The following is a 12441-nucleotide window of genomic DNA, read 5'->3' on the forward strand; positions in this document are numbered from 1 at the left end:
TAGGTAGGTAGGGTTGCCAAAACTTATTTATAAGAAAGGGTAAAAGATTGTGAAAATGAAGTTTTATATATATATTATATGCTGCATATAATATCTGTCGAGTTGTCGATCAGCCAAAGATCTACAAAATGCATGCCAAAGCTTAAAAAAAATGTTAAAAAATCACCGTTTAAAGCACCAAAAACTTCACTCTCAGTTATCTCTTGGCGGCAGCAGCAGCACCACCACATGATGCAGAAGCATTCATTACTGTTTGGTGAGCACAGTTACTGCCATTATAAATATTAATTTTCCATGAAAGGGACCGAAAGATTTGTCACCATCCCATTTGACCAAACCAGGCTAGAGAATTGCATGCCGACCCTACCTTCATCTTCTTCGTAAGCTGTTTTGTCTCTCTCCTGTCGTTGCACCTCGTAACTCATTAACCTCTGACCAGTTTGGTTGTCAACCGTAAATGGCTGCAGCCTGAGAACCACTTCGATCGTCCTTTATATTCTCTGCCCTCTTCTGGGTCTTGTTTATTTCAAAGTAAAGAATTTCAGTTGTAAATTAATCTGAAGTAGTATGGAACAACTAAAGGAGGCTGCTAGCGATGGTGGCCGTGCAGAGGATCATGAACAGAGGGGTATATTGAGAACAGGCAGAGATTATGAGAGGAGAATGTACTTGTTATGGCAAGATCTTACTGTTGTAATTCCAAACTTCGGGAATGGACATAGCAGAAGATTGCTTGATGGGCTCAGTGGTTTTGCTGAGCCTGGCAGGATCATGGCTATTATGGGTCCTTCTGGTTCTGGGAAATCCACCCTTCTTGATTCTTTAGCAGGTTCTCTCTCTCTCTCTCTCTCTCTCTCTCAAGTTGAGCATGCAAAGGATTTTCAGTGCATGGGTTTTTGCCCGGCCCTAGCTAGCTCTCCTTGTGACCATCCATGCTCTTGCATGCTGATTTTTTTCATGTAGAGCAAGAGCATGCAGACTTGCAGTCAGCTTTGGTTCAAGTAACATGATCTAAACTTAATGTGCATGCATGAAAGAGCTTCCATTCCTGCTTGAAACTTGAAAGTTAATCAAGAGCTTGTTCAGTTGCTTATATATATATATATATATATATATATATACACACACACACACACACACATATATATATATATATATTAAATCATACTTAAAAAACTGCTTTATGATAACAAAAAGAAAACATATAAATAAAAATGTTTTAGTGCTTGCTGTTCTTGATCCAGTGCTGAAACCAGAGAAAGCTTCAAGACGGCCGGAATATTATTAAAAGAAAATGATCACGGCCAAATCCCTCTTCCCGGCCATGATCATGATCACCTATAAATTGTAAATTAAAAGAGTAAACAAAAAATGAGAGCGGAAAACAGACATGAAAAAGGGAACTTCAATTTTCGTGTTTCCACTACATTAATAGAAAATTGTTTCCAGAAAATAAATGCAACCGACCCAATTTATTTTATTTTTCATATTTTTGGCACTTTTTTCCGGAAATATCAGCGACTTTAGATATCTGATCTTTTTGCTGAAAAGGGAAAAGGTTTCTTTGCCGGTTTGGATTGATCCCGTTAATATTTACAAATTTTAATTAATAAATTTTATTATTATTCACAAAGTATCTCAACTCATTTTATCTCTGAATCTCTCTTAATCTAAACAGGACCTAAGTCAAATTATAAATAATGTCTCGAGACATTTAACCGTTTGTCATCTTCAATTACATTTTTCATATAAATTATTTTCATATAAATTATAAATAATTTAACAAGTTAACTATTTAAAGAAAAAATTACTTAAAAATGATTATCAAAATAAGAAGAACTCTTCTAGAAAGTTGCTTTTGATTGATTATTAGGTAGTTGATTGTCTTGATTGTTGTTGTTAATGAGCCTTGAGCTTTTGCAGGCAGGCTGTCAGGAAATGTTGTCATGACTGGAAATGTTCTCCTCAATGGGAAGAAAAAGAGACTAGACTATGGTGTTCTTGTAAGTCATTTTAAATCAGAATTATTGCCTTTGGCCAAAGTTAATTTCAAGAATCAAGACCTTTGGCTCCTTTCATTTTCTCTTTTTCCTTTTTGAGAAGGGGGTTGTTTTGGGGTGTTCTATATATAAAGAGGCAAATTATCCCCCTTATATGCATATTTAGTGTAGAAAATCATGTATTAATGAAGTTTTTAATAAAGCTATTAAAGTGCAAATATTATATAACTGATTAGATTAGTCATTCTCATTTAAGTTTAATGGTGTCTACTAGCTTTCCTAACATATCTTCTTTTGATTTTCTCAACCCATGTCTTTTTAGTTTTGTGATAAAGTTTTTTTTTTTTTTTAAAAAAAAAAAAAAACTAAAAGAGTCTATAATTTATTCCTCTTGATAGCAATTTTAAGTAAGGTTGTTAGATTTCCCTATCATTAACATAGAAATAAATGAGTGCAAGGATACTAAAAATTTGAAGTTTTTTTTAAGAATTGCAAGTACAGTTTTAGAATGTACAAGTTTCATACATTCACTTTGAAAAAAATAGGTCCACTATTAAAAAATAATATTTTCATGTGGATTCCAGATATACCCACTTTTTTAAGAGCTTTGCTACTCATCATCCTCACACACCACACATTATACTTATTCTTATTTATTTTAAATTTTTAAATTTTTAAATTTTTTGATTTTATTCTTCTTAAACTAATTGAATTCTTCTACTAATCATTCATACACTACATATTTGATAAGAGAAAAAAATAAAAAATATGGTATGCGGTATGTGAGTATGATGAATAGAGTTTTTCTTTTTTTTAAAAAATGAATATATATACGAAACTTATACACCTTAAAACTGTATATATCATTTTTTTTTTAATATAAAAGGAGGACATCAATATGTTAACATCGACACTCATATAATAGAATGCATTCTATTTATTTATTTTTCTATAATAGAATGCATGCTAACTTATTTATATATAACGTACATAATATATATCTCATTTAATAAACTTAGTTAATGATGTGCATCATGTAAGCAATTTTCTAGCATATAAAGAATATGAAGGGCCACTTCTTAATTTGACCAATTTATTTTCAAATTCTGTTCATTTTCCCCTTTTTTCCCCCTTAAAATTTCAGGCTTATGTAACCCAAGAGGATATAATGCTGGGAACATTAACAGTGAGAGAAACCTTAAAATACTCAGCCCATCTGAGGCTTCCAACTACCATGACCAAAGAAGAGATTAATGTCATTGTGGAGGGAACAATCACAGAAATGGGTCTCCAAGATTGCGCAGACAGATTAATTGGAAACTGGCATTTAAGAGGTATAAGTGGAGGGGAGAAAAAGAGACTAAGCATTGCCATTGAAATCCTCACAAGGCCATGCCTCTTGTTTCTTGATGAACCAACCAGTGGCCTTGACAGTGCCTCGGCTTTCTTTGTTGTTCAAACTCTGAGAAGAATTGCTCATGATGGCAGAACTGTCATCTCTTCCATTCATCAGCCAAGTAGTGAGGTTTTTGCACTCTTTGATGATCTGTTTCTTCTTTCTGGTGGCCAAACAGTATATTTTGGAGCAGCAAAGTTGGCCATTGAGGTATACATACAGTACTGTCAGAGTGATGATGATGTATTTTTGCTATGTGAAAATATATATAATCCTATATATAAATTGAAAGGTACTCGTTTACATGATTTTACAGTTCTTTGACAAAGCTGGATTTCCATGCCCAAGTCGAAGAAATCCCTCTGATCACTTCCTCCGTTGTATAAATTCAGACTTCGATGTAGTGACGATGTCTTTGTTGGAATCTCACAGAATACGTGTATGTATATGGTAACACTTTTACTGTCATATATACAAGTGTTTAGGTTGTTGTCAGGGAGAGGTAGATTTAATTATTTATATTATATTCTTAATACTTCTCTTCACGTGTGGATCAGACTCTCCATCAATGAGTGAGCTATTGAGATAGATTTAATTATTTATATTATATTCCAACTTTTGAAATGCTGCTTGGTATCTCATTTTTGTCAAGTATCTTTGGATGTGAAAGCTTGTTAATATGATTTTATAGAAACTTCAAAACTAATCAAACAAAAAGGAACAAATGCATGTCGTAGTTTTAAGATTTTTGCCATGCATGATCTTGTCCTTAAAACTATGAGCTTACTTCAAATGCTGGTCTTTTTATAATGACAGGGAGTCCAGAACTCATCAGATCCTTTGATGAACTTAGCAGCAGTAGAGATCAAAGCAAAGCTTGTCGAGAAATACAGGTGCTCAGAGTATGCAACAAGGGCAAGAATGAGGATTCAACAAATTTTATCCATTGTAAGCTAGCGTTTTGCATTGAGGTTTTAGCTGCGTGCTACTGGATGCATGTTTATAAGGTCCTTTTTCTACTTTCTTTTGCGGCTAACATCCATTGCCCATATTCCATCTTAATGTGGCTTTTGTCATCTCTGTTACATCAATAAAGAAATAGATGTTCACTTGCGAAAAACTCATCAGAAGCTTGTGCACCTTGGGATTAGTCGGGACGCCGCAATCTATTTTCTCAGAAGCAAAGTTCACACATGCTGCTTGATTTCTAGCTTCCTACATTAAGATTTTCTTTTATGTTGTGATGAACATTATCTGGCATCCTAATAAATTAATATTAAAGGTTCTGATCCGTACTTATGCTGCAGGAAGGACTTGCAATTGAGAGAAAAAGTGGAAGCCAAGCCAAACTATGGAAGCAACTCTCAACATTGACACACAGATCTTTTGTGAATATGTATAGAGATGTAGGGTATTACTGGTTAAGGATCATAATCTACATAACCTTATCTATATGCGTCGGTAGCATCTTCTTCGATGTCGGAACAAGCTATACCTCAATCTTGGCTCGCGGAGCATGCGGCGGATTTGTGGCGGGCTTTATGACATTCATGTCAATTGGAGGTTTTCCATCCTTTCTCGAAGAAATGAAGGTAAACTAGTATGTTTCAAAGATGGTCAGGACAGAACTTATTTTTAACAACAATTTGTTACATGATCTATTGTGTTGGATGATAAGTTTTTCATTGAACAGGTTTTCTATAGAGAGAGGCTGAATGGGCATTATGGGATTGCTGTGTACATTCTGTCCAATTTCCTCTCTTCTCTCCCATTTGTGGCTGTGATGTCAATAGCTACAGCAGCTATTACTTACTATATGGTGAAATCCCGGCCTGAATTTTCTCCTTTTGTGTATATCTGCCTTGATCTCATCAGCTCTATTGCAGTAATTGAGAGCACCATGATGATTATAGCTTCACTTGTTCCTAATTTCTTGATGGGGGTCATAGTAGGAGCCGGATACATAGTAAGAAAAACTGATACTTCATTCTCCTTCAGCTAAAATGCCAATATATATTATATATACACATTTGTTCACCCAAAGAAATAAAAATGCCTATTCATGTATGTAGGGGATTATGATGATGACCTCTGGGTTCTTCCGGTTGATCCCTGATCTTCCCAAGGTTTTCTGGCGATACCCAATTTCGTACATCAATTATGGTGCTTGGGCCTTACAGGTAATGCAACTAGAAGTTACATGCATGTTTCAACATATATAGCAGGACAATGGATTGTTCATTGGATTCATCACTTTTATACTGAAAAATGCAGGGAGCATACAAGAACGATATGATCGGCCTCGAGTTTGATTCTTTTGCACCTGGAGAACCCAAACTAAAAGGCGAGGTTGTCCTCACTAGCATGCTTGGTGTTCAACTGAATCATTCAAAATGGTGGGACTTAGGAGCTGTTGTAGTCATTCTTCTATCTTTGAGACTACTTTTCTTTGCCATCCTCAAGTTTAAGGAGAAAGCTTCACCCCGTTTTCGATCTCTTTACACGAAGCGAACTCTGCAACATCTCAACAAGAGGCCTTCGTTCAGGAAAACGCCATCTTTCCCTTCCAAAAGGCACCAACCTCTCCATTCTCTGTCTTCACAAGAGGGTCTCAACTCCCCCATATATTAGCAGCAGAAAAAACACTGAACAAGTCAATATGATAGTGAGATGTGGATCAGTGAACATTGCAGCAATATAAAGACTAACAGAAGAAGAGTTGAAGCCGTTTTATTTTTCCAAACAATTCAAAATTTGCACTAGTAAAATGATTTTCATTGCATACATTAGCTTTTATTTGCTGATGTACTCACCAGGAGGGGGAAAAACATCTCATCCTCCCATGTTTTTCTGACTTGCACTCCATTGAGCAACTCAATATAGTCATATATTATACCACCTAAATAAACCTAGTGCCTAGTGGCACTAATAAACCACAAACACTCCCTCGTGTATGATTAATTTGTTTCATTTCTATTATGACCATCTAAATCTTGATTACTTGTATGGAATTGATAGCATAGCTTCTATTTGCACTTCAAACTGATATGAAATTCAGGGTTCCGAGTTTTTGCCCTTCCAGTTTTGTGTCATCTTCGAGAGGACCAAGTTTATGGTTTGTGTTCTACTTCAAAATGAACTCTTTTAGTTGTTTAGCTATAGAGTCAAAGGTTTTTGAGGTGAGAAGACTTGGGGATAGGGTGTCCATTACTGAGAAAGGATGGAAAGGTGTGAGTTTGCATATGGTTGGGTTTAGAGACTATCAGTTGGTTGGCTAACTCACTGGAGGCGTGTTTGAAGGCTGAGAACAAAGGCTTCTACTCAGCTCGACGGGAAGGCGACAGAGGCCTTACAGCCCAGCGTTGCTCTAACTCTCGTGGCTCATATATGGCTTTGGCTGTGTATGGGGGGGGAGGACGCAGGAGCTACATTCTCATACCTGAAGACAAGGCAGGAATGGGGTGGAGGAAGATGGTGGCAGTGTTGAAGGACATGGGCAGAGTAGGTGTCCAGGGAAGAAACCCATCGCCTGAGAGGGTGAAAACTTGGCCATCCAAGTCGTACAAGGAGGCACTGGAGGTGCCTCGAACTGTGCAGCTCAATGTGATGGGAGACTTGCAAAAGGGATTAACTCCCTTTTCGGCAGAAACACAGTGTGGAGTAGGTGATGGCAGAGGGGTGATGGGACTAAAAGAAGGAAAATTTCTGAAGGAGTTACGTGAAGTGCAGGAATCGTTGGGGGAGCTAACTAATAGAGTTGGGGAGTTGATACGGTGCGTTGAGGGTTATGGATTGGAAGGAGTGGGCTCGGGTTGCCATTTGGGCCTTGGGGACACGGATGGTGGGCCTAAGGGGAAGGGCCAAGTGTTGTATACTGAAACCCAGCCCAAGAGGGCACGGCAGGGTGGCCCTTTCTGGAGGAAGAAGATGCAGGCCGCAGGTGGCCCGTCGACGAGTGGGCCTGAGCCACCGTCGCCGGAAACGACGCAGTCGACTCCGTCGAAGGTTGCAGAGGCCACGTTGGACGTTGCATCGCCGGCGGGTACAGAACCAGAGCAAGTAGAAGAGATGTACGACGGCCTCTGTGCTCACGATGGCCCGAATACTGCACAGAATGTCACGATGAAGAGTATCGGCGCACAGACTAAGTCGACGACGTCAGAGGAGCCGTTTGCGAGCAGCGACAAGACCATAGGAGGTTCGGAACTTATACGTGATGTTGCTCTGGCTACTGTGTTCGAGCCTAAGTCTTCGAACCAGACACAGACAGTCCCGATGACGTGGTTGGAGCTTGCGGAACCAGTCACAGGTTGTCCCGATGAAGTGGTTGAATCAGACGCAACTATGGGTGGGTCAAGACTCACTATCTTGGCGGGAGCAGATTCTGTCGCTGGAAAGGAGATGAGTACCAGTCAGCTGAGCATTTATGGGGACTCTGTGGGTGGAGAAGAGGAGGAGATGGGTAGCCCGTCACCCTTACAGATGCTCCCACCTCATATCGCACCTCGAGCTTCAGATTGGGTACTAAAAAAAGTAGAGGAGCTTCATGGTTGGGTGGGGATTTCATGTGAAGGGTACGAAAACCAATTCATGGCTCTCTTAGTAGCCATGGAAGCTGGTCGTTCTACGGTACTGAAGTCGGCTGCTAAAAAGGAGAGAGAATTGAAAAGATTGCAATGCTCCATTAATTATGATAATAAGGAGGGAACCTCGGGAAGAGATAGAGCAAAAGGGAGGGACGTCTATATTGTTAATGAAGCCTAAAATCTTATCTTGGAACGTGAGAGGGATCAATGACATGAATAAACGACTACTTATTAGGTCCCTTCTCCGTAGTTGGAAAGTAGACGTTGTTTGCCTACAAGAAACTAAACTGGCACTTATTTCTCTTCGTACTATTAGGAGTTTGTGGGGCGGTATGCATGTGGGATGGCTGTACTTACCGTCCAATGGAGCTTCCGGGGGCATACTAGTTATGTGGGACAAACGAGTGGTGGAAAAAATGGAAGATTGCGTGGGGGATTATGTGGTGGCTTGCTCGTTTAAGAACATAAGGGATGGTTATCAGTGGGCTTTTGCAGGCGTCTATGGTCCTAATCTTGACCGGTCTCGAAGGCTACTATGGGATGAGTTGGCCGGTATTAACAGTTTATGGGACTTACCTTGGTGTATTGGAGGTGATTTTAACGTCACCCGTTTCCCGAGCGAGAGATCAGGTGGCTCGGGTTTCAACTCATCAATGGTAGATTTTTCTAACTTCATTTCCGAACAGAATTTACTAGATATTCCTCTTGCAGGTGGTTCCTTCACCTGGTCTAGCAATCGAGAACTTCCATCTTGGTCGAGGATAGATAGATTTTTAATCTCTCCGGAATGGGAGGCACAATATCCAGATCTCATTCAGAAGAGACTTCCCAGGTTGTATTCAGATCATTTCCCCATTCTTGTGAATTGTGGGGGCATCAGAAGAGGCCCAAGGCATTTCAAATTTGAGAACATGTGGTTGAAGTCGGAGGGTTTTCTGGACAGAATAAGACAATGGTGGTCTTCTTACCATTTTAATGGTAACGCTAGCTATAAAATGGCTTGCAAGTTAAAGTCTTTGAAAAAGGACCTGAAGGAGTGGAATATACAAGAGTTTGGTAATGTGGACAGTCAGAAATCTGTTCTAATGGAGGAGCTTAAGAACATGGAGGGTGTGGAAGAGGAGAGGGTTTGCACTGAATCCGAGCGGGCCCGCAAATCCCAAGTGATTGCGGAAATTGAACGGTTGTCTCTTTTGGAAGAAATATCGTGGCGTCAAAAATCACGAGCTTTATGGTTAAAGGAAGGGGATAGATGCACCAAGTTTTTTCACCAAGTGGCCAACTCACATAGGCGGTACAATGCTATAGATACTTTGTTGATAGATGGGGCGGTCTCTTCCAACCATACCGAAATTTCAGACCACATTGTCAATTACTATGATAAGTTGTTTTCGGAACAATTTGGGTGGAGACCAAGACTTGACGGGTTGGTGTTTGATGTTCTTGACCCGCAGGTTGCGGAACGACTCGAGAGGCCATTTGATGAGGTAGAGGTCAGGTCGGTGATTAAAGGTATGGCGGGTGATAAAGCCCCAGGTCCCGATGGCTTCTCCATGGCTTTCTTCCAGACATGTTGGGATGTGCTTAAAGATGATATTATGGAGGTTTTTCATGAATTTCATAGAAGCGGGCGTTTTGAGAGAAGCCTTAATAGTACATTCTTAGCACTCATTCCTAAAAAGCCCGGAGCTGTAGAAGTGAAAGATTTTCGTCCCATTAGTTTGGTGGGTGGGCTATACAAAATTTTATCCAAAGTATTGGCGAACAGAATGAGTAAGGTGATGGAAGGCTTGATTTCGAAGCCTCAAAATGCATTTGTTCAAGGTAGGCAAATCCTTGACTCGGTGCTTATAGCCAACGAATGTCTGGAGAGTCGTATTAAATCAGGAGAGCCGGGACTCCTTTGTAAGTTAGACATGGAGAAAGCTTACGATCACGTCAACTGGAGTTTCTTAATTTATATGTTGGAAAGATGCGGCTTTGGCTCTAAATGGTGTTCCTGGATCCTTCATTGTATTTCCACGCCTTGTTTCTCTGTTTTGGTGAATGGCACATCCAAAGGTTTTTTTAAGAGCTCTCGAGGTTTGCGACAAGGAGACCCTCTTTCTCCTCTTCTCTTTGTTTTTGTGATGGAAGCTTTCAGCAAGATGATTTTAGGGGCGGTAGAGGGAGGATTCATATCAGGATTCTCAGTGGGAGAGGCAAGTTCAGGTTTGCTTAACATCACTCACCTTTTGTTTGCCGATGATACACTAATCTTTTGTGAGGCCAGACGGGAGCAAATCCGAGCTTTGAGAGCTCTTTTATTATGCTTTGAAGCTGTGTCAGGCTTGAAGGTGAACTTGGCTAAATCAGAGGTAGTACCAGTGGGACATGTACCCAATGTGGAGAGTCTGGCATCCATCTTGGAGGGTAAGATAACTCAGCTGCCCATGAAATATCTTGGTCTTCCATTAGGCGCGGCGTTCAAAACGAAATCTATTTGGGATGTTGTAATAGAAAAAATGGAGAGGAAACTAGCTGGTTGGAAGAGGATGTACTTATCTAAAGGGGGCCGGGTGACTCTCATAAAAAGCACTCTGTCTAACTTACCAACATATTTCCTTTCCTTATTTCCGCTCCCTGCTAAGGTGGCTCATCGCATGGAGAAAATTCAACGTGATTTCCTATGGGGAGGGATCAAAGATGAGTTTAAATTTCACTTGGTGAAATGGGCCACAATTTGTTCCCCTATAAAGGAAGGAGGTTTGGGTATACGGAATTTGAGAACTTTCAATCAAGCCTTGCTTGGCAAATGGTTATGGAGATATCACCAAGAACGGGATGCCTTGTGGCGAACCGTTATTGCGTTGAAGCACGGGGAATCTTGGGGAGGGTGGTGTTCTAATGCAGTGAGTGGACCTCATGGAGTTGGGCTTTGGAAACACATTAGAAGAGGGTGGGACACATATGCAACGCTTACTTGCTTCAAAGTCGGCAACGGATCTAAGGTAAAGTTTTGGCATGACTTATGGTGTGGTGATCGGGTACTCAAGGATGTTTATCCACAAGTTTATAGCCTAGCAAGAAGGAAAGAAGCTTCTATCGCAGATCTGATTATCTCTTCCCATGGCTCTTCCCAATGGAACCTCACTTTTCATAGAGATGCACAAGATTGGGAGATGGACGACCTTTCGGCCTTTTTTGATTTTGTGTATTCCACTAGTGTGTCGGGGGAAGGAGAAGACAAGTTATGTTGGCATCCATCTAAGAAGGGAGTGTTCACGGCTCGCTCTTTCTACCATTCCTTAAACTTGCACAACTCAATCTCATTCCCATGGAAAAGCATTTGGAAGACAAAGGCACCGCTAAAGGCAGCTTTTTTTGTATGGACAACATCTTTGGGGAAGATTCTTACCATAGATAACCTAAGGAAACGTGGCATTATCGCTATAAATTGGTGTTACATGTGTAAGAAGAGTGGTGAGTCCGTTGACTATCTATTACTACATTGTGAGGTTGCCATGTCTTTATGGACAGATGTCTTAGCACGGGTGGGGTTAGCGTGGGTGATGCCGGAAAGGGTGTCTGATTTTTTAGCCTCTTGGGGAGGCATTAGGGGCAACACTCAAATTGCATCCATATGGAAGATGCTACCTATTTGTCTATGGTGGTGCATTTGGAGGGAGCGGAATGCAAGATGCTTTGAAGATCAAGAAAGATCAATGGAAGAGCTTAGAATTTTGTTTTTCAATACTTTACTCCATTGGTCGATTGTAATTGATTTTCATGGCAGGTCTTTTCATGAGTTTCTTGTATCTCTTAGACATTGTGAACGTGTTCATGTATATGTCCCGTGTACTTGGACACTCTATGTCTCTCTTTTGATCAATAAAAATCTGTTTACCGATCAAAAAAAAAAAGAAATTCAGGGTTCCCTTCATTTGGATTTGGATCTATTTTGGCTTTGCTCTATATGACTAAGCAACATGTAAATTTAGTAGATTTCACATCTAACACCTCCCCCCCCACCCCCCCCAAACCAAAAAAAAAGCTTACAAAGGAGGTTCTAGCTTTCGTTGGGTGCATCGAAGCAATTGTTTGCTTCCATTAACATTCCATGATGGGAACTTGTTATAACTTTGGAAATTCTATGATGTAACTACGACGAAGTTCAACGAGATAGAAGAATCACATTTCGGCAACTTGATTGAATCAAAAGCAGAGTAGGGATTTATTAAGACATGGAATTTGATTTGGTGATTGGGGCGGATAATGTCATACAATAAACTCTCCATTCATGCATACGAATCAAGAGTTAGGCATGGACAGGTGTAGGTCATTGGCATAAGCTGGGAAACAAGGGTTTGAGCTGGATTGAGACAAGTGTACACATACAGGCAAAACAAAAGTTTGCTTGCTGGAACCATACAGTGAACTATGCAACATAGCGGGATGGTGCCAGAACAGTAATGTGCAC

The 12441-nt window shown here is 40.1% G+C and overlaps 1 protein-coding gene across 1 annotated transcript; it reads left to right on the forward strand.

Moving 5' to 3' along the window:
- Positions 1-359: 359 nt before the first annotated feature.
- On the forward strand, positions 360-6351 carry LOC109005324 (ABC transporter G family member 15-like). Its single transcript, XM_018984193.2, has 9 exons — positions 360-829; positions 1924-2003; positions 3145-3606; positions 3713-3835; positions 4213-4344; positions 4704-4988; positions 5090-5362; positions 5469-5576; positions 5671-6351. Exons 1-9 carry the CDS (start codon positions 568-570, stop codon positions 6025-6027), a joined length of 2082 nt encoding a protein of 693 aa, XP_018839738.2. The 5' UTR covers positions 360-567; the 3' UTR covers positions 6028-6351.
- Positions 6352-12441: the final 6090 nt, after the last annotated feature.

This window comes from Juglans regia, chromosome 5, assembly GCF_001411555.2.
Source record: "Juglans regia cultivar Chandler chromosome 5, Walnut 2.0, whole genome shotgun sequence".
In the NCBI taxonomy this organism is placed as follows: domain Eukaryota; kingdom Viridiplantae; phylum Streptophyta; class Magnoliopsida; order Fagales; family Juglandaceae; genus Juglans; species Juglans regia.

Bases quoted from the DNA above. Each gene is read 5' to 3' on its own strand.
- LOC109005324 (XM_018984193.2), top strand. From the start codon at position 568: ATGGAACAACTAAAGGAGGCTGCTAGCGATGGTGGCCGTGCAGAGGAT. The intron at 830-1,923 runs GTTCTCTCTCTC...GAGCTTTTGCAG, and splicing joins CCTTCTTGATTCTTTAGCAG to GCAGGCTGTCAGGAAATGTT. The intron at 3,607-3,712 runs GTATACATACAG...ATGATTTTACAG, and splicing joins CAGCAAAGTTGGCCATTGAG to TTCTTTGACAAAGCTGGATT.